The sequence below is a fragment of the Lepisma saccharinum genome, chromosome 4 (assembly GCF_977018435.1).
Source record: "Lepisma saccharinum chromosome 4, izLepSacc3.1, whole genome shotgun sequence".
In the NCBI taxonomy this organism is placed as follows: Eukaryota; Metazoa; Arthropoda; class Insecta; order Zygentoma; family Lepismatidae; genus Lepisma; species Lepisma saccharinum.
Window position 1 is genome coordinate 63,357,726 of NC_139232.1, and position 25,784 is coordinate 63,383,509.

General features: G+C 38.1%; 1 protein-coding gene across 2 annotated transcripts in view; it reads left to right on the plus strand.

Moving 5' to 3' along the window:
* LOC145986517 (protein white-like) overlaps window positions 1-25,784 on the plus strand; it is a 123,029-nt gene that overhangs the window by 93,783 nt on the left and 3,462 nt on the right. Inside the window, exons 6-11 of one of the 2 annotated variants that reach the window (XM_083120625.1) lie at window positions 13,833-14,071; window positions 15,624-15,954; window positions 18,452-18,583; window positions 19,515-19,743; window positions 21,893-21,998; window positions 23,168-23,339. In XM_083120625.1, coding sequence (XP_082976751.1) covers window positions 13,833-14,071; window positions 15,624-15,954; window positions 18,452-18,583; window positions 19,515-19,743; window positions 21,893-21,998; window positions 23,168-23,339 — 1,209 coding nt within the window. The remainder of the gene's footprint in view (window positions 1-13,832; window positions 14,072-15,623; window positions 15,955-18,451; window positions 18,584-19,514; window positions 19,744-21,892; window positions 21,999-23,167; window positions 23,340-25,784) is intronic. The other variant, XM_083120626.1, reaches the window with a different exon arrangement.

A 25,784-nucleotide genomic window follows, 5' to 3' on the forward strand; every position in this document is an offset into this window, starting at 1 on the left:
ACTCGCTGCTAATATCCTTTGGCTATATTCTCAAGAACATGTACAGAACACAGTAAAAAACATGACAATCTTCATACTTTTTCTGCGCGGGATGACAGTAATATAACACAGCATAGAACAAGGAAAATACTGCACAGGCTATTGCCCGGAAAACAGAGTAAACAATATTGCCAGGTGCCAACTCACATAATATCTAACATCCTCCCACCTGAGTTGGCATATCAAACAATAATAGTTTCTTAGGTAATTTTATCTCTCTCCCACTACGTGTGGTACAAGGTTTGGTTTCAGTGGGAGGGAGAATGTCTTTCTGATGTTTCTTTTTGGTTTGTGGTTTAGGTAATGAACTCTTCATTGCTTCACCCTCCACTGCAGTCACCTCCAATGGATACAATCTCTGGACAGGACGAAGTAGTTCACCATGGCAAGTTTTCAGACGTACCAATCTTGTCACTTGATCCTTACCTGGAAGAATCTCAGTTACACAACCCAATGGCCAATTATATCTTTTCATATTGTCAAAACCAATCAACACAATATCTCCTACCCTGACAGACCCACATGCTCTGTTTATGGCCTTTTGCGTTAACTGTCCAAGATACTCATTCCTGAAACGATGCCTGATATCTTGTCTCAACTTCTGACAGTAACGGAGACGATTGTTGAGCATTGAAGAATCCACATGGTCACAATCAGGTACACCCGTCTCCCTGATTTCTTGTAAAAACATAGCAGGTGTTAGAGGAACTAATTCTGTCTCACTTTCATACATGTAGGTAAGTGGACGTGAATTAATTATGGCTTCACAGTCACAGAGGATTGTTGTCATTTCTTCGTAGTACAAAACTGATTTTCCGAGTGTTCTTTTCAACAGACCCTTCAGGACACGAACCAATCTCTCCCAAAAACCACCCCACCAGGCTGCACTGGGTGGAATGAACTTCCACTGGATTCGCTGAGCTGTGGAATATTCTTCAACTTTCTTCCAATCGAGTGTCATAAATGCATTCTCAGTTCCTCTGAAATTGGTACCATTATCACTGTAGATTACAGAGGGTCTGCCTCTCCTTGACACGAATCGTCTAAAAGCCTGGATAAAAATCCCAGTTGATAGAGAAGTAACTAACTCTAAGTGAATGGCTCTATATACTGCACATGTAAAAAGGCATATCCATGCCTTTTTGCCATCTTTAAGATAAACAGGTCCTGCAAAGTCCACACCTGTTACTTCAAATACATTAGCATCTCTAACTCGATCAGCTGGCAATGGTGCTGGAAGAGCTTGGATTGGTTTGGCTGCGTGTCTCCTGCAAGTAACACATTTCGAGAGCACTGAACGTACAGCTCTTCTACCACGAAGGATCCAGAAGTTCTCTCTTAAAATACTTAGTAATATGTTTACACCTGCATGACATGCTTTCTTGTGCCAATACATTATCAGCAATTTAACAACTGGATGTTGTGCTGGAAGAACTATGGGAAGCCTGAAATTTTCAGTATCTTCTCTGGCAATAATTTTGGTTTTCAAGCGAATAATCTTGTCCTTGCCCTCATATGTGCACAAAGAGGAAAGGGATTTGTCATCTTTTGCTCGGAATGCTTCTTGTTGTATTAGTCTTAATACTGCATTTTCTGCTTCCTGAAGTTCGCGAACACCAAGATCTCCAGATCTATGAGTCTGCGAATTTCTACTATTATACAAAAATCTTTTGATCCATCCAATGAGTCTAATCACTTGGTTATAGTTAGAGAAATATCTGTAATACCATCTAGACTCAGCATCTTGAGCTTTCATACTAAGCATCGTTGATGAAGGTAGCACGTTCCTTCTTTCTCTGTCAACTTCCTCCTTGTTGATAAGAAACTCCATCGGTGGCCACTCACACGGATCCCCTTTCAACCAATGAGGTCCCTCCCACCATAAGGATCTCAACAACTGCCTTGCATCACAACCTCTTGAAGGAAAATCAGCTGGATTCATTTCACTGGGTACATATTTCCATGCACTGGGATCAGACAGTTTTCTAATTTCTTTAACTCTGTTCCCAACAAATACTCCCCAAACTCCTTCTCGTCGAATCCAAGTCAGCACCGTAGAAGAATCAGTCCAAAAGATAATGGAGTTATCTTTTAAATTCAAATGTTCTCGAATCCTGGTTGCTAGCCTTGCCCCCACCATTGCGGCAAGCAATTCTAGCCGAGGAATTGTACTATTCTTTGGAGCCACTCGTGCCTTTGCCTCAATCAATTGTACGCTAACACCTCTCCTTGTGTCAACCCTCATGAAAACTGCTGATGCATATGCCACTTTGCTAGCATCACAGAACACGTGAATGCTCATAGAGTTAAGTTCATTGGATTCATAATCCCAGCCCATGAAACTTCTGGGTATCCTTACCTCTTTCAACATCGGCAATTCTCGTACCCAGTTTAAGAACTGTGTTCTTATTTCTTCACTAACTTGCTCATCCCATCCGAGCCCCTCTGCCCAAGTCTGCTGAAGTAACAATTTTGGTAGAAGAGTCACGGGACAAGTAAAACCTATAGGATCAAATATACGGTGTGCTACAGATAATATCACACGTTTCGAAACTGTCTTGAGCTCAACATCTTCAATGTCAAAATTAACTGTAAATGTATCGGCTTGAGGATTCCAACTGAGTCCTAACACTGAAGTAGGGCTAATGTCCTCATTAACCCTTTGAGGGACTGAATACTCCCACCCTCTAAGGTCAAAACCTGCTTCAGCCATAACTGCACGTGATTCTCTTATAAATTTATGGAGATTTTTGTGATTGTCTACACTGGTGGCACAATTGTCCACATAAAAGGAACCTCGTAATTTTAAAATAGTATCTTCTGTATAAGCTAAGTCTTCCTTCCCAAAATGACAACTCTGCAATGCTTGATCCAAATGATGTTCAATAACAGCACCCAACAGAAATGGACTGCTCGTAACACCAAACACTACACGAGTATGTCTGAATTCTTGAACCGTTCCAGTATTAATATCATGCCACCAGAGAAATCTCAGGTAGTCTCTATCTTTAGGGTGTACAGCAATTTGTAAAAAAGCTCGTTTAATATCTGCTATAACTCCAATTTTTCCTTTCCGAAAATGTAGTAAAATATCAGCAATAAGAGCAATCAAGTTGGGTCCAGGTTCTAAACATTGGTTCAAAGACTGTTGTCCTTTTACTTTAGCAGAAGCATCAAACACTGGTCTAATTTTTGTCGTGTTACTGCTCTCTTTCACTACATGTCGATGGGGTAAGTAATGGCCAAAATTCTCTGTTTCATCCTCTGGAACCACCTCAATAACTCCCTCGGACAACCATTCTTGTAGCACTCCATCGTAACTCTGCAACAGATGTTCTTGTTTCAACTTCTGTGTAGTTGACCAAAGTCGTTTTTCTGCTAGATCTTTATTGGTGGGGAGAGGCGAACAATCTTCCTTCCATGGTAACTGTACTTCATATCTTCCTTCAGCATTGAATGTCAATGTCTGCAAAAATTGTTCTTTGACAGCCAGTGTGTGTTCTTCCGCAGACTTCTTGGCAATGGGATCCTTGATTCCTATGGTATCCAGTTCCCACAGATCAGCTACGGCTTCACCAACATATAAATTCGATACCAACAAAGCTGTATCTGATTTTCTGTTTTCACCTGGAACTTTACCCATAAGTGTCCATCCCAGCTGAGTTTCCACAGCCACTAAACCACACTTTAATTTCACAACATGGCCAGTCAGTAATTTACCACAAACATCCGCACCAATAAGAATTTCAACTGGACCTTTCATCTTACCAGTATCTGTTAACCTTATTTGACTTTTGTTCAGCTCATTTAACCAAACACCTGGTGTTACATAAGGAATATCACCACATATTGTATCTTGATCAAGAACATCAAATGTGCACGAATATTCTCTCTCAATGCTACATACCTTAACATTATAAACATTATGATTACAAGGACTAGACATGGTACCACCAAATAGCAAATGTATCAAACTTTGTTTGCCAATGGAGTTATAACCCATATCTGTTACAAGAGATTTGGATATATACGATTTTTGTGAACCTGTGTCAATAAGAATTCTCACATTCCTGCTCCTATTGTAGTTACCTTTCAAATCTACTACCAATGTCTGCATGAATACATGCGGATTTTCAAGTTGGTTTATCAGTGTATTGTTTACCTCAGCATTTGATTCTTTGCCTTCAGAATAATGGTCAGAATCATTATCTTTGTCTGAAATATTAGGACACATCAATACAACATGCTTTTTCTTGCAAACAATACATTTCAAATTGGCCTTGCACTTCTTCGAAAAATGACCAAATTTTAAACATGCAAAACAATGCTTTTTATCTTTTAGAACCTTCTGTCTTTCAGAGAGAGACATTTTCTGGGCTTTAAAGCAATCATATGAACTGTGCTTACCACCACAGAACACACAATTTTTCTCCCTACCACCACTGACACTCAACAAATCTGTCGCACTGGGGATAATAGGCTGACGCGGTGGAGAACACCTTTTCTTCCGAACTTTCACTGCTGCACCATCCAATTCAAACCCAGCTGCTGCAAGGTTGATTCGTTCTTCTCCTTCCACTTCAGATCGCAGGAATGACATCAAGGACTGCAGTCTTCCGGTCGGTGTTGTCTCATTATTTTCCTCAGCAGCAGGCAATGTTCTTCTCTGCCACACACGCATCAAATCCTCTGGGAGACTGGACTCCACCAATGGAAACAGCATTACTGCATATTTGTCGCTGGTAACACCCATCGATTCTAATGCTCGAAGTTGGGACTCCAGTGTGTCATACAAAGTGCTCAAACAAATTTTTTCTTGACGGTTCAACACCTTTTGTAACACCAATTTTAGCAGTTCACGCACGTACACTTCCACGAGCATATCATCGCGACCAAAACGTGATTTCATGGACTGCACAACTTTCGGGTAATTTTCTTTTGTTGGTGGAAAACTGTTCACAAGCTGGCGTGCACGAGAACCTTCAATTGTCGCTTGTATCAAATACTGAAACTTGTCCTCTGCAGGAATTGTATCATCTTCATCGATCTTCTTGAACTGTCCCCAAAAATGTAACCACTCTTTCAAGTCCCCTCCAAACTTCTTCAGTTCGATTTTAGGTAACTTGAATCTTCGATTCTTTACTTCCGAAAACGACTCGCCTTGACAGCAGTTTCCTTCCGACAACTTCAAAAAGTTCGACACTTCAATACGTCGCTTGTTGAACGAACACTGATAATCATCCGACACTGACTGTTCTTTCCCTAACTCATTTTCACTAGCACCAGATTCCAACATCAAATCAAAAACAGTTATGTCAGCAGCATGCAGATCACTTGCCTTATTTTCAAGCAACTGGATATTTGCTTGAATAACATTCCTGTCCGGAGTTTGCATCGCTAACTCATTTGCAATCTTCTCCGAAACACGTGTAAAAGCTGACCTAGCCACTGCACGGCTTTTCTTGAGACGATCAATGTCCGTTGACATTTTTCCGATATTTGCACTTACTTCTTCTCCGGTCCAACACAGAAAGAAAAGACAGGTCCTGTCACGGTCGCCAATAAATGTTGGATCGAGAAATAAAAGACTCGCTGCTAATATCCTTTGGCTATATTCTCAAGAACATGTACAGAACACAGTAAAAAACATGACAATCTTCATACTTTTTCTGCGCGGGATGACAGTAATATAACACAGCATAGAACAAGGAAAATACTGCACAGGCTATTGCCCGGAAAACAGAGTAAACAATATTGCCAGGTGCCAACTCACATAATATCTAACAATACTCTATTCCACAAACGTGAAAAGAAGTTGTCTACAAGTTTTATGTCATCGTTCTTATTATATTCACCGTTTGCCGACTTTCCACGAGGTTCATATTGTATGTAAACAAAGGACCTATTTGGGTAATTAACACCATCTCCAATATTGAGATCTGTGTCTAGAGATGCAAGTGGCTTGTTTAGATTATTATCTTTGGTTGAAGTGTTTGGTTCGAACGATTTTATCTGATATTTTTCAATGTTTTTAATAATATCCATTTAATAAAGAAAAAATATTTATTTTTAAAGTGAGTCGATGTGCAATATGATTTCAATCTTAGCACCACCAAAATCAATTAGTTCATCATTTAGTTGCATTCGTGATAATAACATGAATATCCCTAAATGAAATATGGTTAATTGGAAACGCACGGTCTCTTTGGTTCGTAGACAATGTGTTCTTTAAACGCTACATTGGGATTAAATTTCACAATAATGTCAGTATGCTTATGTTGATGTTTAATGTGTTTAGTGATAAAACCGGAGTTTGCAGCTAAATTACATTTGATATTAATAGTATTAAATTGAAAAAAGTTTGGAGGATCATCACCAGTTTTTGTTTCACCAGCTGCAATAATCGGGTTTTTAGAAAATCCTATTAGTTTACCCAAATTTACAACATCAAAATTGTGTTTTGCTTTGTTGGTGATGACAATTCTATTATATTACTAATATGATTTTGTTTAATTTCCAATACATTTTACATATGACCCAGTGTTTCTTTTTAGGAATCGAACGTATACTGACCTTTTTCGATTAAGATATCTTGAGTCCCGTATTTTAAATTACCTTTCTTAACATTTGGTGTTAGAAAAGTGGAATAAAAACCAACAACAGAAATGTATTCCTTATCCATAATCATGTGTTCGGAAAGTCGAAAATGCAGCTCTGGTGTGCTTCCTTCTAATACAACATACATTTATAGCACAATTAATTTTATAAATAAATGTTGACCCCAGAAACTAATTGGGATATATCGCACATTCCAGAAGATGAAAATGAGGAATTCAGAATAACCGGAGCATTAATATTAGGACCATCAAGTAGCAGTAAAACTGGTCTAGTTATTGACAATTTTATTCTTAAATCAGGATGGATAGACGCTGATTATTGTTATATATTTTGCAAGACTTTAGAGCAAATGAAATATAAACAGCTAGAGAAAATATTTGATGTCTTTGAGGAGGGAACAGGAATCCGCATGGCTACATTTATAGACAAAGATGAGGATATATTTCCACTAGATCAAATGGAAGATAATGCATTAGCTATTATAGACTATTGGATTTTGAAAGATCAAGATATTATAAGTGAAATCTACATCACAGGTAGGCATAAAGGAATAAGTGCGATTTACATTGGCCAGACGTTCACTAAAATTCCAAAACTACTTGTAAGGATTAATTCGAATCTTCTGGTGATATTTAGACAAGAAAATCATAATCTTAAATGTGCATATGATGAATTGGTTGCGTCCGGTATGACTTACGATAAATTCAAGGAATTATGCAACATGTGCTGGAAAGATCGATATGGATTTATAACTATCGATATGACAAGAAATCCTGATAATGGGAGATACAGAAATAAGATTAAAGAATTTATAACATTAACGTAAACGTCCAACGTCAACGTAACGTATAACATAACGTCAACATAGACGCATACGGATATTTTTGTGTTATAAATGAACCAATTACCAAAAGATCCTACAGAACGTTTTAAATTAAAACAGAATCAAAGATAACTTTTTAAACAGTGGAAAAGACAGCCACTAATACAATATGAACTTAGCAAGAAAAAGAACAGCCAATTAATGACGCCATTAATAATAATAAAAAAGGATTACAGATGTTGGTTGAGCAGAACAGGAACCTTATTACAGAGTTAATACCTGCTCCTTTGTCACCATCAGAAACTTCACTTGAGAAAGAAATGTCACCAAAAGCCATTACTGACTATACTATACTATACTATACGAATAGGCCCGAAATTAACAAAATATTTGAATGAAAAAGATAAGCCACCTGTATTTGAAATAAGGTCTGAAGGAACTAAGTTGTATTTTGGAAATTCTGAGTTAATACCTAGTGAGAACGATGTTATTGTAGAAGGTAAACGCTACAAAGGAACTGATTTCATGCTCACTTTTCTTACCAAAAAACACATTCCAGATAACATGGAGCCTGAAGGTGAAGATATGGAAAATATTAGAGAATTACTTATTAATTCTAATATTATTTATCATAATAATAATCCATCAACAGGGAAACCAAAATCTAGCACAGGCGTTAAGTATAACAAGTACATTAAACCAATATGGAAAGAAACATCTGGACGTCCACCAAGCTCGTATGTTGGTAAAGGAGTAATGGCAACCTATACCGGAAAACCTAAAGAATATATGTGGCTGGACAATCTAGCTAAGCTTTCAAATCGAATTGGTATTCTTGATGGGGCTTGGAAAGCGGGGAATCACAGTCCAGAAATAAGAAATGAAATAGCTGGTATCTATGACATGATATTCAGTAGATTTGATACCAATTCGGAACTTAATCCAAACGCTGCATATCAACTCGGATCTCTTATAACATGTATACCAAAAATTATTTTTGGTGAGAAAGAGGGTGCAGGAATATTTAATAAACTTCTCAATTCAAATATACTAGCAGAAATGCATCTTAGAAGCTTCGGCACATTGAAAAAGTATAATTACTGTGGTCCATTTACTAAACTAGAGGATCGATTGGCTAGAGGCGATCCACCGATCAAGAAAGTGGATAGTAAATGTAAAGAACATGACGTGTTTTACAGAGATCACCAAGACTTAGAATCAAGACACGCTGCTGATAAGAAATTACAACAAGAAGTCAAAGAAATTCAACATGACCCCCACACACCATGGAATGAAAAAGTCGACGCTGCATTAGTAAGAGGAGGTATGTGGACAAAACGTAAATTAGGAGTCGGATTGCCTCTTAGTCTATAAAAACTTCTATTTTTTACCATAATAAATGTTATTACCAACAGCATTATTGCTAATAGAGGAATTTATCTGAAATTTTAAAAAAGGTAGCTCTATTGGTTTTGTTCATTATGGTGGCTCCGTCATACCAATACCGCTACTTTTGCAAGCAATTATTAGATTACAAAAACTCTTTACAAGTAAAGATCTGCAAAAAAATAACAGGAGATGTGACTTTAGCAGAATATAACAAAGCAGTTGTAACATTTAAAAATACAAAGATTGCAGGTGGAATTCAGGTTCACGTAGGAGATTTTGTATTCACCATTCCCATGATTATCGGAGCACTAACTGCTTTAGAATTAATTGCATGTGGGAGCGCTGCTATTGCCAAAACCGTTCTTGACAATAAAAATAACAAAGAAAGAGGAACTCGAGGAGCAAAGGCTACATAACCTAGTTATGGAAGCACAATCTGGTTCGGGAATGCGAATTAAAAAAAAAGTCTACCAAGAGAAAGATCTTATCTCACCTCTAAGTAACATAGATATTATGAATCACGTAAAGAAACTCGGTATCAATCATTTTAGAGGTGTATTTATGTCTGACACATTACCCTCTAAACCAAACCCTGTTGAGTGGGTGTGGTCAACTTCGAAGACCACTCAAACATAGGAACACATTGGATATGTTACTGGAAACAAGGCAAGAAGGTGTATGTTTTTGATTCATTTGGAACAGGTATACCATCTTCATTGATTAAATTTCTTAAAGGAAATAGATTGGATTTCTTAAAATTTATTAGAGCAGATACGGTACAGAAAAACTTCGAAGTTATTTGCGGCCATCTCTGTCTTACTGTCTTGAAAATGTTTTCTGATGGGTATTCTTATCCCGTTATTCAAACTATATTAAGATCATACCCCGACTTATGGAAACGCTATTTGTAGTAGCTTCAATTTTTATTATATAAATGGGGGTTGATATTTATGTAAACGCATCAAAGAATGATGATATCGATAGACTTAAGATAGATATTGACAAATTTAAGATTGATGTGTTAACCGATCATGTGAATACAAACATTACAAATTTATATTCTCAGTTGTAAAGGCGTCAAGAAGAACGCTTTGAACAAGTTTTTTTTTAAAAAAGAACCACTCAGTAACCGCGACATCGAATCTCTGATCGTACCGTTGGGAATCAAACACTTCAGAGGAGTTTTCATGTTAGATTCTTTACACTCCGCCATATGAAAAAAATAGTGTGGAGTCGTCAATCCAGGCACGCATTGGATATGTTATCTCAAAAATTCAAACAATAACGCTTTCTTTTCGATGGTGTTCCACCATATGGTATAGTAAAATATCTCAAAGCTTCCAACCTATACTACAACGACGAGAGAATCTTAGGTTTTGAGGAAGTGAACTGCGGTCATCTTTGCGTTTCCATGCTCGTCTTTCTGTCTCGAATAAATAACCCGTCAATTCGAGATTTCCAGAAAGCATCGTGGAACCTGAAACATCACGGGAGTGTTCCATCTCACAAGCGAAACTTCGGTCTTGAAACTCGCATTGCACGACGATATCGTCTATCCTAAATCCATAGCTCTTCGTGCATTCTACAGTATGTACCTGATTCCTAACGTAACCGAACACAACAACACAATCAAAGTCGGAAACGAAAAAATCAGCATCATCCCGGGACAGTACAATTTGTCCACTTTGCAAGCCGAATTACCAAGAGGAGTACTTCTCTCTCAAAGTTCCGTGACCCACAGAATTGTGTTGGTGTCCCGAAAAAGAAACCGTGGACCTAGGTACGATCGGAGAACTTTTGGGTTTCGAGAACAACACGAAACTCGAACCTGGCATCAAACACTTCGGCGCAAACATTCCAAAATTTCTGGCCATCGAGACACTGAACGTTCACTGCAACGTGGCGGAAGGCATGATCACATAAGCAGACAATATCGGCAGTCACAAACAAACGGGAATCATCGTAACTTTCAAACCAAATTCGGAATTCATGGTACTGATCATCTTTACGCCCTCGTCACCAATCTACTTTCCCATATGTCGCAAACGAATCGACCAAATTGAATTAGTGGTGACAAACGAAAAAGGTGAGGTTGTGGATTTTGTAGGAGCAACTTCCACGGCCATCGTGGAGATCAACATATAATAAATAACCATCATGCAGAAAATGGAAAGTTACGATTTGCAATCTTTCCCTCCCAACCGTCGCACGTTCGCCAATCTTAACGAACCGAACCGGGAAATCGAGTTCGACGTGGACGTAGGGGACGGATTCGTTCATCCTCACAGATCAGACCTGTACGTTAAATTTGACGTGGTGAAAAAAGAAAATGGAGAAGCATTCCCGCCCAACGCAAATTTAAAACTAGTAGACAACTTCATACCTCACCTGTTCTCGCAAGTTGAAGTCAGCAAACACGGTACAGTCATCGATTGAATCGATTATCCAGGCATCACCTCCACGGTAGTGGGAACGTTGAAACTTTCGAAAACAGATGTCGCTTACTATCAAGCAGGATGATTCGAAGCAGGGACAAAAATATCAACAAAAAGTCACACGATACTGTTTCCCATGCGTCGATTACCAGGTTTCTTCTCAGACTACAAAGAAATCATGTGGAAAGGAGGTTTGAGAATCACTTTTCGCATATCCTCGAACGACAACAATGTTTTGATGCGATACAGTAACTTGGGTCCGGACGGGATCACTCCGCTTCCAAACACTTTACCCAAAGCAGCAAAATGTATCATTCGAACCATGGAGCTGAGAATTCCAGTGGTAGAATACGAAACCAACCACGCCCTCAAGTACAAAGCAGATATCTTGAAAAATCCACAAGTGCCCATTCAGTTTAACAGTTACCAGTGTGTGCAGAAACTCGCTTCGGGCAACCATTACGAATTCGACGTCACGACGCAGTTCAACAACATACAGTTCGACATGCCAGATTTCGTTATAGTACTCTTCCAAACCGGGAGGGACAACGACAAGGAAAAAGATCCCAGCAAATTCGACAGCTTCAAGATTAAGAACGCATACCTCAAAAACGGTAGGAACGAAGTTTTCCCGCGCGAAAATTACAACCTCGACATAGCATAAGATGTTTTTCTTAAATTATACGAAGCATAATCTGCTTACAAAAGAGTGATCGAGGGCAACATAGATGTATACTACACTCAAAGCGAATTCAAGGCACACAGACCCATGTTCGTCATCAACACGTCGAAAAGAAAACAAGTGGTGGTCAACTATAGAACAAACATCAAGATCGTGTGCGATTTCACAATCCAATCCCCGACGACACCGTTTGCAGCGTAATCCTGGTGGCAGAAAAATTATTCGTCCAAGATGTCAAAAACGAGAGGGTCCCGGAACAGTTTTAAAAACTAACACAAGTAGAAAAGTTTCTTTCGTATCATTTTTTTTACACCATTTTAGAAAAGACATGAATACGTAGGTTAGTTTAGTCCGTAATAGGTCGTAAAAAAATGTTCTCGTGACAGATTACAACTGGAGTGAATGTACATATGTTACCTAACTCATGAACGATAGCAAGAAAATAAAGAACGTAACCAAAAACAACACTTGTAGGTTAACTTAGCCCGTAAAAGGTCGTAGAAAATTGAATAGGTTAAGTTATATCACATAAGATCGTGGCATACCTACAAAGGATGAGATGGGGAAACCGATTTTCGGTGAAAATTGTACTGGAACATCGTCGAACGCCATAAAATCCACAAAAAGATCGTCATAATATGATGGAACTGAGGCTAAATCCATAGAAATAAGGGATACCTACAAAGGATGTTGTGGAACTGTCTAAAATACACTACTGAAGTCATGTTGAAAGTTATACATTGGGCCCCCTAGAGGGTGTGCCCAAACGAGATGTGGGGCCCGGGCCTCCCTGCCCCCCTCTCGGTTTCGGCACCCCTGCGTTTGGCACGTCTGAGTAAGTAGCATAGGAAGTAATTCTGGTTTTCAAACATAATAAAGCTTACCGAAATCTCGAGAGAAATCGAGATTCTTCGACAGTAGTTCTCGTTCTCAATCTTTTGTTGATAATCCCGGGTTCGATTCCCGGTGGAGGCACATAGTGATTCGGATCCCACTTTAAACTGTAGGTCCAATCCCGACTAGCCTTACTGTACATAAAGTGGACTTAAAACATGAACTCAATCAATCAATCTAGTTTATTAGTCTCGACGAATTTAGTTCTGTTCTTGTTCCCATTCTATATAGGCCGTCTCTTTCTCGACCGGAATTTCTAGACGAAACCGAGACTTGTCTCGTCTCGGCACCAACACTACTAAGAACGGTGACTTTAGTTATGTGTTTTTGAGAAATTTAAGTATTTGTCAGTGGCGGCGATTGGGTTCCAAAACTGATGGAGGGGGGGGGGCAACGTGCCAAAACTAGGGGGCAAAACTGGCATTAATTGGGGGCATTGCCCCCACGCCACCCCAATCGTCGCCACTGGTCCTTGTTCTCTAAAATACAGAACTAAGGGCATCATTTGCACGAAATGAGGCCGATGTGGCCTATGAAAAGTAGTATGTGTAATATTTTACATCTTTCGCTATTAGTAGGAATCTTTAGTAAGTTTCGAAGAATCTGATCTCGTTTCCCTATGGTTGTCAGACAATATCAAAATGTGAGATTGGAGGGGAAAACGTTTTGGCAATTCAGGTTCAGTTCCTAGTCGCCATACTAAGCAGTACTAAGCATCATGCTAAGCGGGTTCTTCCAATTAATGTTGAATTTAACATGCTGTCATGTCTTAAATGGAAACAACAACAATATTAACAAAAAAGTCAAACTAAATGTTTATGTATAATGTATTTTTGTTCTGGGTCATTGCTTACTAGAAACACAAATTTATCCTTCCCATGACACTTCAAAATCCCTTGCCGTCTCAATTTACACCCTCTTTACAACCCTGTTTCCTTTTATTGTGATGCAGGTGCTGACCGACCCTCCACTCATGTTCTGCGATGAGCCCACTTCGGGACTGGACTCCTTCATGGCGCAGAACGTGGTGACAGTGTTGAAGAACATGGCTCAGAAGGGAAAGACCGTGGTGTGCACCATTCACCAGCCTTCTTCAGAGGTCTTCGCGATGTTCGACAAGATCCTCCTCATGGCGGAGGGGCGGACTGCATATCTTGGGACCTTGGAGGACGCGTGCGAATTCTTCAGACAGTAAGAGCCACCTGCTGAAATTATATTTTATTTTGGATCAGGACGTTGAAGTTTTTTCCACAAGGGAATCTCTGTTGTCTTGACTTCAGAAGCTGGTCTGAACATAAAGAAATTTATTTGATGTCAACATTGGGTGGTTCAATGAACTAACACCAGTCAGGGTTATTCACTGTCTGCGTTTTCAGAACCTGTAAGTCACGGTTGGCGTAACATAGTATCTTGTAGTGGGAAGGTATCAATGTACACTGAAGCGTACCAAGAATGTACATATGTTAATCTCTTGTAAATGTGTGTGTGTGTGTGTGAGAGAGAGAGAGAGAGAAAGAGGGGGTGGGCTGTCGACAAAGATAATAGTAGGCAGGCAACTTGTTGTCCATTCACTACATTTTCCGCAATGGGGAGGTTAAGAATGGAACAGCCGACCTCCATTGCGGAGTGATTAGCACAGCGTGCTACGACGCCAGAGGTCCCGGGTTCGAATGTCGAACTGGGCACGTACGTTCTTTGTGAGTGCCACTTATCAGTTTCATCATATCATCACTCCTCATATTCACGATTAGCTAAAAGTGGCAGAAAAGCGAAGTAAAATAAACATGACCAATCAATCAAGAATGAAACAAAAACACTAACAGGCCAGCGCCTGAGGTGGAAGTTTCTAGCTGAGGGAAGAGGGGTATGTTTGGCCGAGTCTTGGGTGTAGTTGAGGATGCTCCTATGGTTTAACATGGTAACAATGAGACAGCAGGAAGGGTGAAAAGATTTTTTCGGGCTATCGACCAGGTGAGTTGTGGGAAAGATTCCAACCTTTCGAGAATCGCTAGGATAGCTTCAAGACTTAATTCAGCTGGAACGATGTTCTACGAACATTTTGTTAGCATTAGTATCCCTCTGCATGACACCTCACTTCGAACACTGTAACAGGCAGAAGACAACCTACAGCAGAACAATTTCTCAAGGTAAACGTATAATGTGGAACAAAAAAGAACACGATAATAATTAGGGATAATTTGCCTACGAATCTTAACCGTCTCCTCAGCGACCAAGCGAGTTGAGTGCTGGAATCATGATCTCGCCACTGACGCTAATAGGTTCAAGTCCTGGGTGGATGGGTGTTCCTTTGCGAATATCCTTTTATCAAATTAATTAATAATCATAGTCACAACTAGCCTAAAAATGTTAAGAAGTTACCTAAAAGATTGATTGATTTGGTTTATTTTGCGTCGCTTTTCTACCACTTGAGGCTAATCGCGAAGATGAGGATGAAATTGATGAACGGACACTCACAAAGAACGCCTATGTCAAGGCCAGGATTCGAACGCGGAACCCCTGGCGTCGAACGCGCTGTGGTAATCGCTCCGCTGCGTAGGTTGGCAAAGGCTACCCAGAAAGAAATAAAAACATACATATATACAACCTCTGCGATGTACTAACTGTACTTCACACGTGTTTATTAGGAAATATGATGTACGTACAGTATGTGCACAAAAATAGTTAAACATTATTCTGTGCAGGATTAAAATTGTAATAGCTTTTAACTAATGATCATTTACAGAATGGGAGCAGCATGTCCCACGAACTACAACCCTGCGGATTTCTTCATTCAGCTCCTGGCCGTGGTTCCCAACCGGGAGGACTCGTGCCGACAGGCCATCGAGCTCATCTGCGACAAGTTCGAGTCCTCCGAACAGGCCAAGAAGCTGGAGGCCGAGGCACCAGGGCTGCAGTCGCCCAGTGTCAAACCAAGCATCCTGTCTTTCTCGTCAGCGCAGAAGTCGCCGTACAAAGCCTCCTGGGGGGCTCAGTTCAGGGCCGTCCTCTGGAGATCATGGATAAGCGTGCTGAATGAGCCGATGCTCATGCGAATACGCATCATTCAATCTTTGGTGAGTACTCACAGCATACATATTTGCTAGCTGAATACCTGAATCTATAAAACTGGTTTGGCTGTGCGTACAACGACATAATGTTGGGAAGTTGGTTCCCTGTGCAACCGGAAGTTCAGAGCTCCGGGCAAAGCTCTCCAAGGTCGACCGAGGGTGTTCAGCACAAACTGGAGGTTGCATGTTGAATCATCCTCCCGGTGAATACATTTGGATCAATAATTCACAGCCAGGGTTAGAAATGGGTAAGTAGATTGAGTTTTGCTTTGGAAATTATTTTTTTTATATAATATCTTCAATATTATTAATTAACTTCACTCTCCTGCTTGGCGCTACAGCATTTGACGCCTGCCAAGTGGCTTTCATTGGATGACACGTAGGGTTGGCAAAATTAGTGTTTTTTAAAAAGAAAACAAACTGTTTTTTTTTGTTTAAAAGATGTTTTTTTTGTTTTAAACATAGTTTTAAACATGTTTTAAACAAAACAAAGTCAACCTTTTCCCAGTAAATTATAGTTAAAGTCGTTAAAGAAAAAAATACTCATTTTTATGAAACTATATTACTGAAGTACAGTGGCGGCAAGGACAGTTTATTTCCCTTTGGAGATAAGGTTTACCATACTGCAGGGAAGGGGTGTGCGGGAGAGAATTTTTTGGATCGGGACGGGAAATTCTTTAAATCCCGACAAAGTCGGGAAATTTTCGGGACGGGATGTGTTCGAAATTTCCCGAAGCTCTTGAATTCACGTAATTTTCATCTTGAGTGCTTGTTATTGCACTTCTGGTACAAAAGCTAACAATTCCCTATACGTTCCAGACATACATTTACAATGAAGAAAATGTCGAGAATTGACGACTTTTTAAAATGACCATTCCGTATTTCCCTACTGCTTGGGACCCCGAAAAGTGGGGAAGTTATTTCCCGAAGTCGGGATCCGGACTTGATTCTTTTCCCCCGATCCCGGTCTCGACTTTTCGGGTTCCCGCACACCTCTACTGCAGGGACAAAAGTTGGGGGTAATAACACCACTTTTTCCGCCACTTTTGTTTTAAACATGCCAACCCTGATGACACGTGATCAGCAAATCGTATCCCATTGCCGCTGTTGACTACCTTTCTAGACCGGATATTAATTTATTTAATAGTTGTAATTTGTTATTATTTGTATACATTTGTCTTTTGTAATTCGTAGATGGACGCCGGAGAATGTTTTTCCAAGCGAGTCAAAGAATCGAAGAACCCTGTCCTTAAGCAGAATATTTTTACATAAATGCGTCGACTTTAGGAAAGCAAGGCCACTTTCTGTCCCCTCAAAATTCCTCAAGAAGTATGTAAAAATATTGTTGTCAATCTTATCCCCTCAGCCTCCCAAATATTTATATGAAGTTGCCGCGGTTACCAGAAATAAATAAAACTATTATAGGAGACAGAATATACATGTGAAAGTAACGATAATGAATGCGAGAAAAGAAAGGAAAAATAGAAGCTACAAACACAGAAAAAAGAAAGTTAAGAGAAATGAAGAAAGAGAAAGAAAGAAAAACAAAGAAGCAAGACTCATGAGGGAAAGAGGAAATAAGGAAATAAGGGAAATAAAATATAGAAGCGAAATAGAGAAAGAGAGATAGACAGAGAAACACATAGCTACAGAAAGAGGGAAAGAGAATGAAAAATATAGGAAGGGAGATGGGAGAAAGTACACGAATGAAGAGCTACTAAGACGAAGATAAAAGAAAGACAGCTAGAATGAGGATAGAAGATAATAAGAACAGATTACAGAAACATATGAAAGGGAGATGGAAAGAATCTGTTTCCTTATTTCAAAGGGTACATTGTAAAAAGGATGACAAACACTGATTTAGATAAGGATCGGATAACGCGAGAAAAATGTTTCGGTATGATAAATAATGGGCGAACGTCACAAAATACTTGATCTCTTTTTAAAATCAAATCAATTTTGTGATCACAATAACTGAATTTAAGCTGAACTTCATATATATAAGTGCTAGCTACACCATAGGCAGCTTATCTGATATTGCATGAGAAAAATCACTTGAAGGTTATGGACGAAGAACAATTTCCCCTCTGACGTTTCTCGCATTCCATATTCTTTTCAAATGTGTCTAGTCTACACTTTCAGAGATTTAAAAAAAATTATCTTGGCATCTTTTAGGGTATTACTTAAACGTTATTTTGTTTTTGAAAGCTTTCAATACATTGAGTTGTTGTGGCAGATTGAAAGACCAAAATGGAGCAGTAAATCAACAATATTTTGATCACACCTTCTGCCATAAGATTAGATCATTTTATCTTAAATTTTCACTGCGTTCAAGGACTACTTTGGAAATCATTAAGACGCTTGTACTGGTGACTTTCTAACTTACGGCAACAAAACTGGAAAATACACTTTTGGCGCGTCTGATGTGCGGAAGAAATGTTCTTTTTTGTTTGTTTCTTTGACATGATTTTTTGTGGATCTAATTCTTTTCTCTCTCTTCCAGATGATTGGTCTTCTCTTAGGAATTATTTACTTTGGACAAAAACTCAACCAAGATGGCGTCATGAACATAAATGGCGCTTTGTTTTTATTTCTAACCAACATGACATTCCAGAATGTCTTCGCTGTGATCAATGTAAATATCGTATTTGCAACTATATGTTTACATAACTTGTGTTTCTTGAATGAAGTTATTTCTCCTTTAATCATTTGTGAGGTAGTTTGTAGAAATATTGTAACACAATATGTCAACCTTCAGTTACTTGTAAGAATGAAGGTACTGTATTCTTTATGAGTGTCCCTTCATCAACTCCATCATATATTCAGTCATCCTCATCTTCGTGATTAGCAAAAAATGGCAGAAAAGCGAGGCAAAATAAAACAAATCACTAAAATGTATGCTCCTCTTGAAGAATTTAGTAGGAAGGGGAGAAAGATATTTGATATTTATTTATTTATAGTAATTTCAAACTCCCCACAGGTTACAGAGTGAAGAAACTGAAGAGCTTGCTGAAATATTTATCTTCTACTAGTAAATTGTAAAGTCTGTAAAGTTACTACAATTAGTGAATACAATTCCACAAGTCACGCTACTTAGTATTGATACTTTTCTGTTCATCTTGTGTCAAACAACTTGAGAATGTTACGGTGTTTTCCTGGTTTTCTTCCACTGCGTTTCAAAAAACCAAATTCCTTGAAGAAGACTCGAGGGGGAAAAAATATAACTGATTTGACAGTTCCAATGCAGTTTCTTATAGCAGAAATTCTGAAACTATCAGTAAATTGCAGACATTTGGTCTGCAGTGCCATCTGGTGTGTAAAATTACGTAATTTCCTTCCCATTCGTATCCGATCCTATACGTCTCCAATTTAGGAGAGTAAAATAAGTTCGGAGAGATTTTTTTACGAGCCAGCGGATAGAACAGGTAATCTGGTAATTTTACTGAATCAAAGGGGGGGCTTGACCCGTTGAAACCTCCCCCTTAAATACGCCCATGACATAACATATAAGTTTTTGGCGTTAACGAAGCAGACGTTTTATACTCCCTTCCTTGTTCTACTTGCAGGTGTTCTGTGCGGAACTACCGGTGTTCCTGAGGGAGCATTTCAACGGGATGTATCGCACCGACGTGTACTTCCTGTGTAAAACGATCTCCGAAATCCCCATCTTCATTATCGTCCCTGTCCTCTTCACCTCGGTCGCCTACTATATGATTGGCCTCAACCCGCAGACCGAGAGGTTCTTCACCGCCGTGGGAATCGTCACGCTCGTAGCCAATGTTGCCACATCGTGGGGTGAGTGCTATTTTACGAATGCAAGCCATCTTAACCTTAATCACACACACATAAATATGTACGTACACACAATCACACACACACACACATACATATAGCTTATATACAGTGTATATACGTATATATGAATTATCATTAGCTAGGATTTTTATGACAGCATATTTTTTTTGGTAAAGGTGATGTGTTCCCCAAACATATAGAAATTCATATTATGAAGAAACTAATGAAATTGAGATGCTATTTAAGGGCATATTTTGGCATATTTGGCCATTGCTGCGTGACAGAACATATTTTGATGGATTTTTGGTCATATTCAGCATATTTTTGCATTTTCAAGAAATATACAGTCATTTTCGAAGTGGATTCGTTCTTACTCCCATGTTAACTCGAGAGGTTTTTTTTTGGACTGTAGCAAAATCTTTTTTTCATTTTTATTTGAAAATTTGGAGAAAGTATTCATTGTGCATTGCAACTCAGGGCCCATAAAGTGAACTAAAAATAGTACGTATGTGAAAATATCTCAGCATTTAGATATTGACGTTTGAAACAGTCCAGTTATAAGGGCATCATTTTCAAATTATAGTGCATATTTTGTAAAATTTTAGGTCATAAGAGCATATTTCATTTTGCATATTTTGGTGATTTCTAGGTCATAAAAATTCTAGCCCTACATATAAAGATAAATTATATATTTATATGTATATTAATAATAAATATACATAAAGGTTGGTTAAAAAGTCAATAAATTGCGAAATAGATGAAATGGTTTTATTATGTATAAGTTTTTTTAGTTTTCACTTGCTATTAATATAAATCAAATAAATTAGGTTTTTGGTGGAAATTTTTTTTAGGACAAGATTGTTGGTGGGGGGGAAATACCCCTGTCCCTCTCCCAGGATTTCGCACCCTGAATTCAACGTCAGTGACTCATTAGTCTTTGATTTTTGCTGTGTTTTGGATGTCTAGGGATGGTGTCAACCTTTCCTCTTTAATCTGCACGTTGTGTTCAGTGTTTCAAATGTATTCCCTTATCTAAACTACCTTCATCGTATAAAACTATTCAGAACAACATATTGAGTACTCACAATATTAATCACAATACGAGAAAAGAAAAAAAATGTTCCTCAGCAATCTTTTAAGAATACCTTTCTTCCATTTTTGCAACCCACTCCTAGTTTTAAAAGTAAACACTTCTACTCAAGAAATCACGTATAACCTATTAGTCAATTTATTTATGAAGTAATGATTTTCTGCAAGATATATATTACGTCACGGCGGAGAGAGAAATGGTGTACAATTGTTTTTCCATATATTGCAAAACTAAGTTGTTCTGGGAGCGATAGCCCCCCACCCGTTTCTTGAAAATTTGCGTCTACTTAAAATTCCTTCTAAAGCATTCACGTGAATCTTCGTGTCGTTTGCTTTCGTTTTTGTCTACACATTCGCAATAGTTTCCTTGCCACGTAAGCCTATTTTCCATCATATCTAGTTAGAGACAACAACAAAAGTTAGTCACACGAAAATTCACGTGAATGCTCTAGAAGGAATTCTTAGAAGATGTAATTTTTTTTTAGAATTTGAAAGAAACTGATTTGAACAAGGACTAAGACGCTTGGTGGTCGTAATGGGAACAATGATGGATTGTAGTGTCTCAATACTTCTTTATTTACAATACTTTTGTTTGATATTGCATAATTGCACAGTTTCACTTTCAAATGGAATCGTTGAATGGTGTTAGCTATATCCATGCACTCAATATTTTTCTTATTAAACGAACTGCAGGCATTAATAATTAGTAACGTTTCGATAAATCTATAAATTCTTCCTATTTTCCGTTCCTATTAGGGTTATTTTAGCCTCTTGGGTTAATTGTGCGTTGATTGAATTAATCAAGATTCGTAACCCAAAGTCGGAAGTCAGGTGCATTGCGTATCAACGTGTATCATTCAATTCATCAGTTCATCATTAACTACTTCGTCGCAATTAACCCAAGGGATTGAAATGTAAACTAAAAATTACCGACAATAGGAACAATTAATCAAGTTATCGAAATTTTACCCTCAATTTGGCACTCCCAATAGTTTCCAACTGTCAAATGATAACTTTTTTATACCAAAATGACCACTACAAGTAATTCTTGTTTCCGCAGGCTACCTGATGTCTTGCATCAGTAGCAGTGTATCGATGGCATTGTCTATTGGACCTCCAGTCATCATTCCCTTCCTGTTGTTTGGAGGGTTCTTTCTTAATACGGGGTAAGCTTTAGATTTACGACCAACTAATGAGGCGCATCGAATTTTAGATGCTTAATATTTCTCTATATCTCAATAAGATAGTGAAATGAATCTGTTTACATGTGTACTTCAGTTTTCAACTTCTTTATTGAAATTACAAATATGATTTTGTTGCAAACAGTAACTTTAATTCCATATTGTATTGAATACACATAAAATGTTTAGTTTAGTTTAGTTTGTTTTAAAATAAAATTAAATTCTGCCTTGGTCAGCATATTGAGTTTTTGATAATATCTTCTATATCTGTACAGTGGGATCCATGAGTATTACCGTGCAAATTGTCCACCACCATGTTCGTGCACTTTATTTGACCCAATAAGAGCTTTAAGAATTAAAAGAAAACTCAAAACAAGCTGTTGACAACTTCTGCACCAGCATACATAAAAATCCATAGCTTAAAACAACATAGGATGTAAGAGAAAAATTAATGAAAATAGTCATGGACAATTTGCACGATAATACTCATGGATCCCACTGTACATACTATACTGTGGTAGACAGTGGTAAACAGAGGGAAAACGCCCATTATGAATTTCAGTAGAGTGGCGAAAAATCTGAAGAGGATCGTCTTTTATTAAAGTAAGTGGAATGTTACGTTTTGACTATTTCACAGCAACATGCAGTGAAGGCAATGACGCTGAGTGAATTCGTGGAAGGGGGAGTGTTCTTACAGTAGTATGCACAAATATTGCTCGGCAAATTGTCCATGACTATTTTCATTCATTTTTCTCTTGCATCCTACGTCTCTTTAAGGACTGAAGTTTTACGTATCTCGTACAGAAGTTGTCAGCTGTTTGTTTGACGTTTTATTTCAATTCTTGAAGTTCTGTTGGATAAGGCAAAGAACATAAACATGGTGATGGACAGTTTGATTGGTAATACTTATGCATCCCACTCTACTAGCACCATCTGTTCACTTCTGGAGGAGACCAATGAGAGAGGCAGCTGTCAACTTGCAGCTGCATGCGCAAATAGCCAAAACTTCTTCAATTTGCTTCAGCCACTCTAAGTCTTTAAACTCAATGCGTATATTTTTTAATTTATATATATTCTACATTGATTTTCAATGTCGTTTTACAGAAATGTTTATGTGCAACTAATATCAATAATAAATATTTTATTTTCTCCAGTTCTATTCCATTGTACTTCAAATGGTTAAGTTACCTGTCCTGGTTCAATTACGGGTTTGAGGCTCTAATTATCAACCAGTGGTCGGACATAGACCATATTGAATGCCACAGAACCAACATGACTTGCCCAAGAAATGGACAAGTCATCATGGAGACTCTAAACTTTAATGAGGTAAGTTTCGTTTGCACTAAGAAGACTATTCTTGTAGGAAAACTACAGAGTAAAATAAAAAGAGAAATATAATATTGATGCTTGCGGAATGGGTTTGCTGTTTGCAAGTTACTAAGTAGGTGAATATTAATTTTCTTGTTGTCAATTACTTCGTTTGTAATGTGGTTTCAGGTTATATACATATCCCGCCTGAAAATCATTCTTGGATAGATTCCGGAAAGAGGCCAAGTAGAATTACTGGCTAAATATACTCGTTAGAAACAACATACTTTGTATTGTTATTTAGTGTCGCTTTTTTGCTTTTTCACTCATCGCGACGATGAGAATCAACGATGATAGATGAAATTGATGAATGAACAATATCAAATATCCATAACGAGGCCGGAACTCGAAGCAGGGAACTAACTTCGGTGGCGAGATGGAAAGTTCACCACTTTACGCACTCGCTCACTGAGAAGATGAACGATAATAGTATCTACTTCCTTTTTAATATCCTATTCGCATATCAACAAATTACAAAATTGAGTATGTGAAGTTGTGGTGTTTAAAATGATTTAACAATGGACGTTGTAGAAATAGAATTATCCCGCATTTCGATTGATAGTGTGAGAAGCGCCTTGCACTCTTCATTGTAATTACAAACCATTTTCTACTGAGTGTCAAACAGAATATATGAAATATTCTCGTGTTCGATTGAAAAATGTATACTTTTGTCTCAAGATTTGTTAAAATGTTTTGTTTCCAAACATTGTCATACTCAAATATGTTCACGTTAATTTTTCATAGTGTGAGATAGTCTGTGAAGCGACTTAATTTTTTTGTTCAATCTTATTGTGTGGCTTCAAGAAGAGAAATGAAACTTCTTATGTTCAGTTCGGCGTATTAATCATTATGCATATGCAGTATCAGGTTTGATAAATGGCTTCAAATTTTTAACAGGTTATGGGCCCAGCCCAAGTGTTCAAAAACTGTGCTGCAATGTACTTTGGAGTTGTTTCATCACAGTGGAAAATGTTATCGTAAATTTTGTGATGTAGTCATGACTGATCACATGATATGATAATGCATGTAGTGCTTGTGAAGTTTTGAATCGAAATTTTTGCTATGTAATTTTTTCTTGTCACGTAAAGTACGGTGACAAGGAAATTGAAACAAATTTGATGCTACATACACTGCAAGAAAAATGACGACTCCAATCGTGATTAATAGTGGTGAACAGCCGAACATCGAAAAACTGGAAGGTGTTAAGAACTACACCACGTGGAAGTTCTTAATTAAATTAACTCTGATCGACTGTGATTTATGGGACTGCATCGAAGCTACTACTCCAGTGGATTCAGTTCGAGACCAGAAAGCGTATGCCAAGATTTGTTTGTGCGTACATTCTCCTTGCTACCCACATGTTAGAAATGCGCAAAGTGCAAAGGCAGCATGGGATAATCTGAAGGCAGCTTACGAAAACCAGGGTATAAGTAGACCCTTAGCAATTAAAAGAAGACTGGCCAGAGTGCGTTATGAAGATTTTCCTTCAATAGACTTGTACCTGGGTGAAATCATCTCATTGCAACAAGAGTTAGCGGACGTGGGATGCAGTATCGAAGAAGAAGAAATCACCGAATTTATGTTGATTTTATTGCCTGAGGAGTTTAATCCTTTGGTAATGGGTATTTAAGGAACTCAGACGAAACTTACAAGCCAGTTTGTGAAGTCACGACTCATGCAAGGTGATTTTCGACGAAATGAAAGTGTTTCCAAGGATTCTGCACATTTAGCTTCACATAAGAAGGGTCCATTTGTGCCTATTTGCCATCATTGCAAGAAGGAAGGCCACATAAAGCCAAGATGTCCTTAACTACAGAAGTCTAAGAAGCTGATGGAGAAACCTACAGTTACGAAGCAAGGATCAAGTTCTTCGCAACACAACAGTTCATTGTTGTTGACTACCCACAGTGCTTATGACAGTAAAATGTTTAATGATGATGACTGGTGACTAGATTCAGGGTGTAATTCACATATGAGTAAACGTAAAGATTGGTTTGTTAATTATTCAAATTCTAAAACATCTGAAATTACCATTGCAAATAATCAAAAGTTGATAAGTAATGGAATTGGTGATGTGAAAGTAAATCTCAAAAATAATGTGCAGAAGTTAATATCTGAAGTGATGTATGTTCCAGATAGTACAGCTAATTTTTTGTCTGTTAACAAAGTTACTGAAAAGGTTATTTAGGTTTTATGATAACAAAAGGTGTCGTGGTTACGATATTACTGATATTTAGATTAAGGCTACTCCAAAATTTACAGCAACAAAGGTAGGTGGTATTTAAAAGCTAGACCAGGTTGAAAATTTGTCCATGATGAATTTAAACAACACTACTGTAAATTCTCTTGAAAATTGTAAAGAGAGAGTAGCTATGTTGTCAGTTAATGCTTCACAACGTGTAT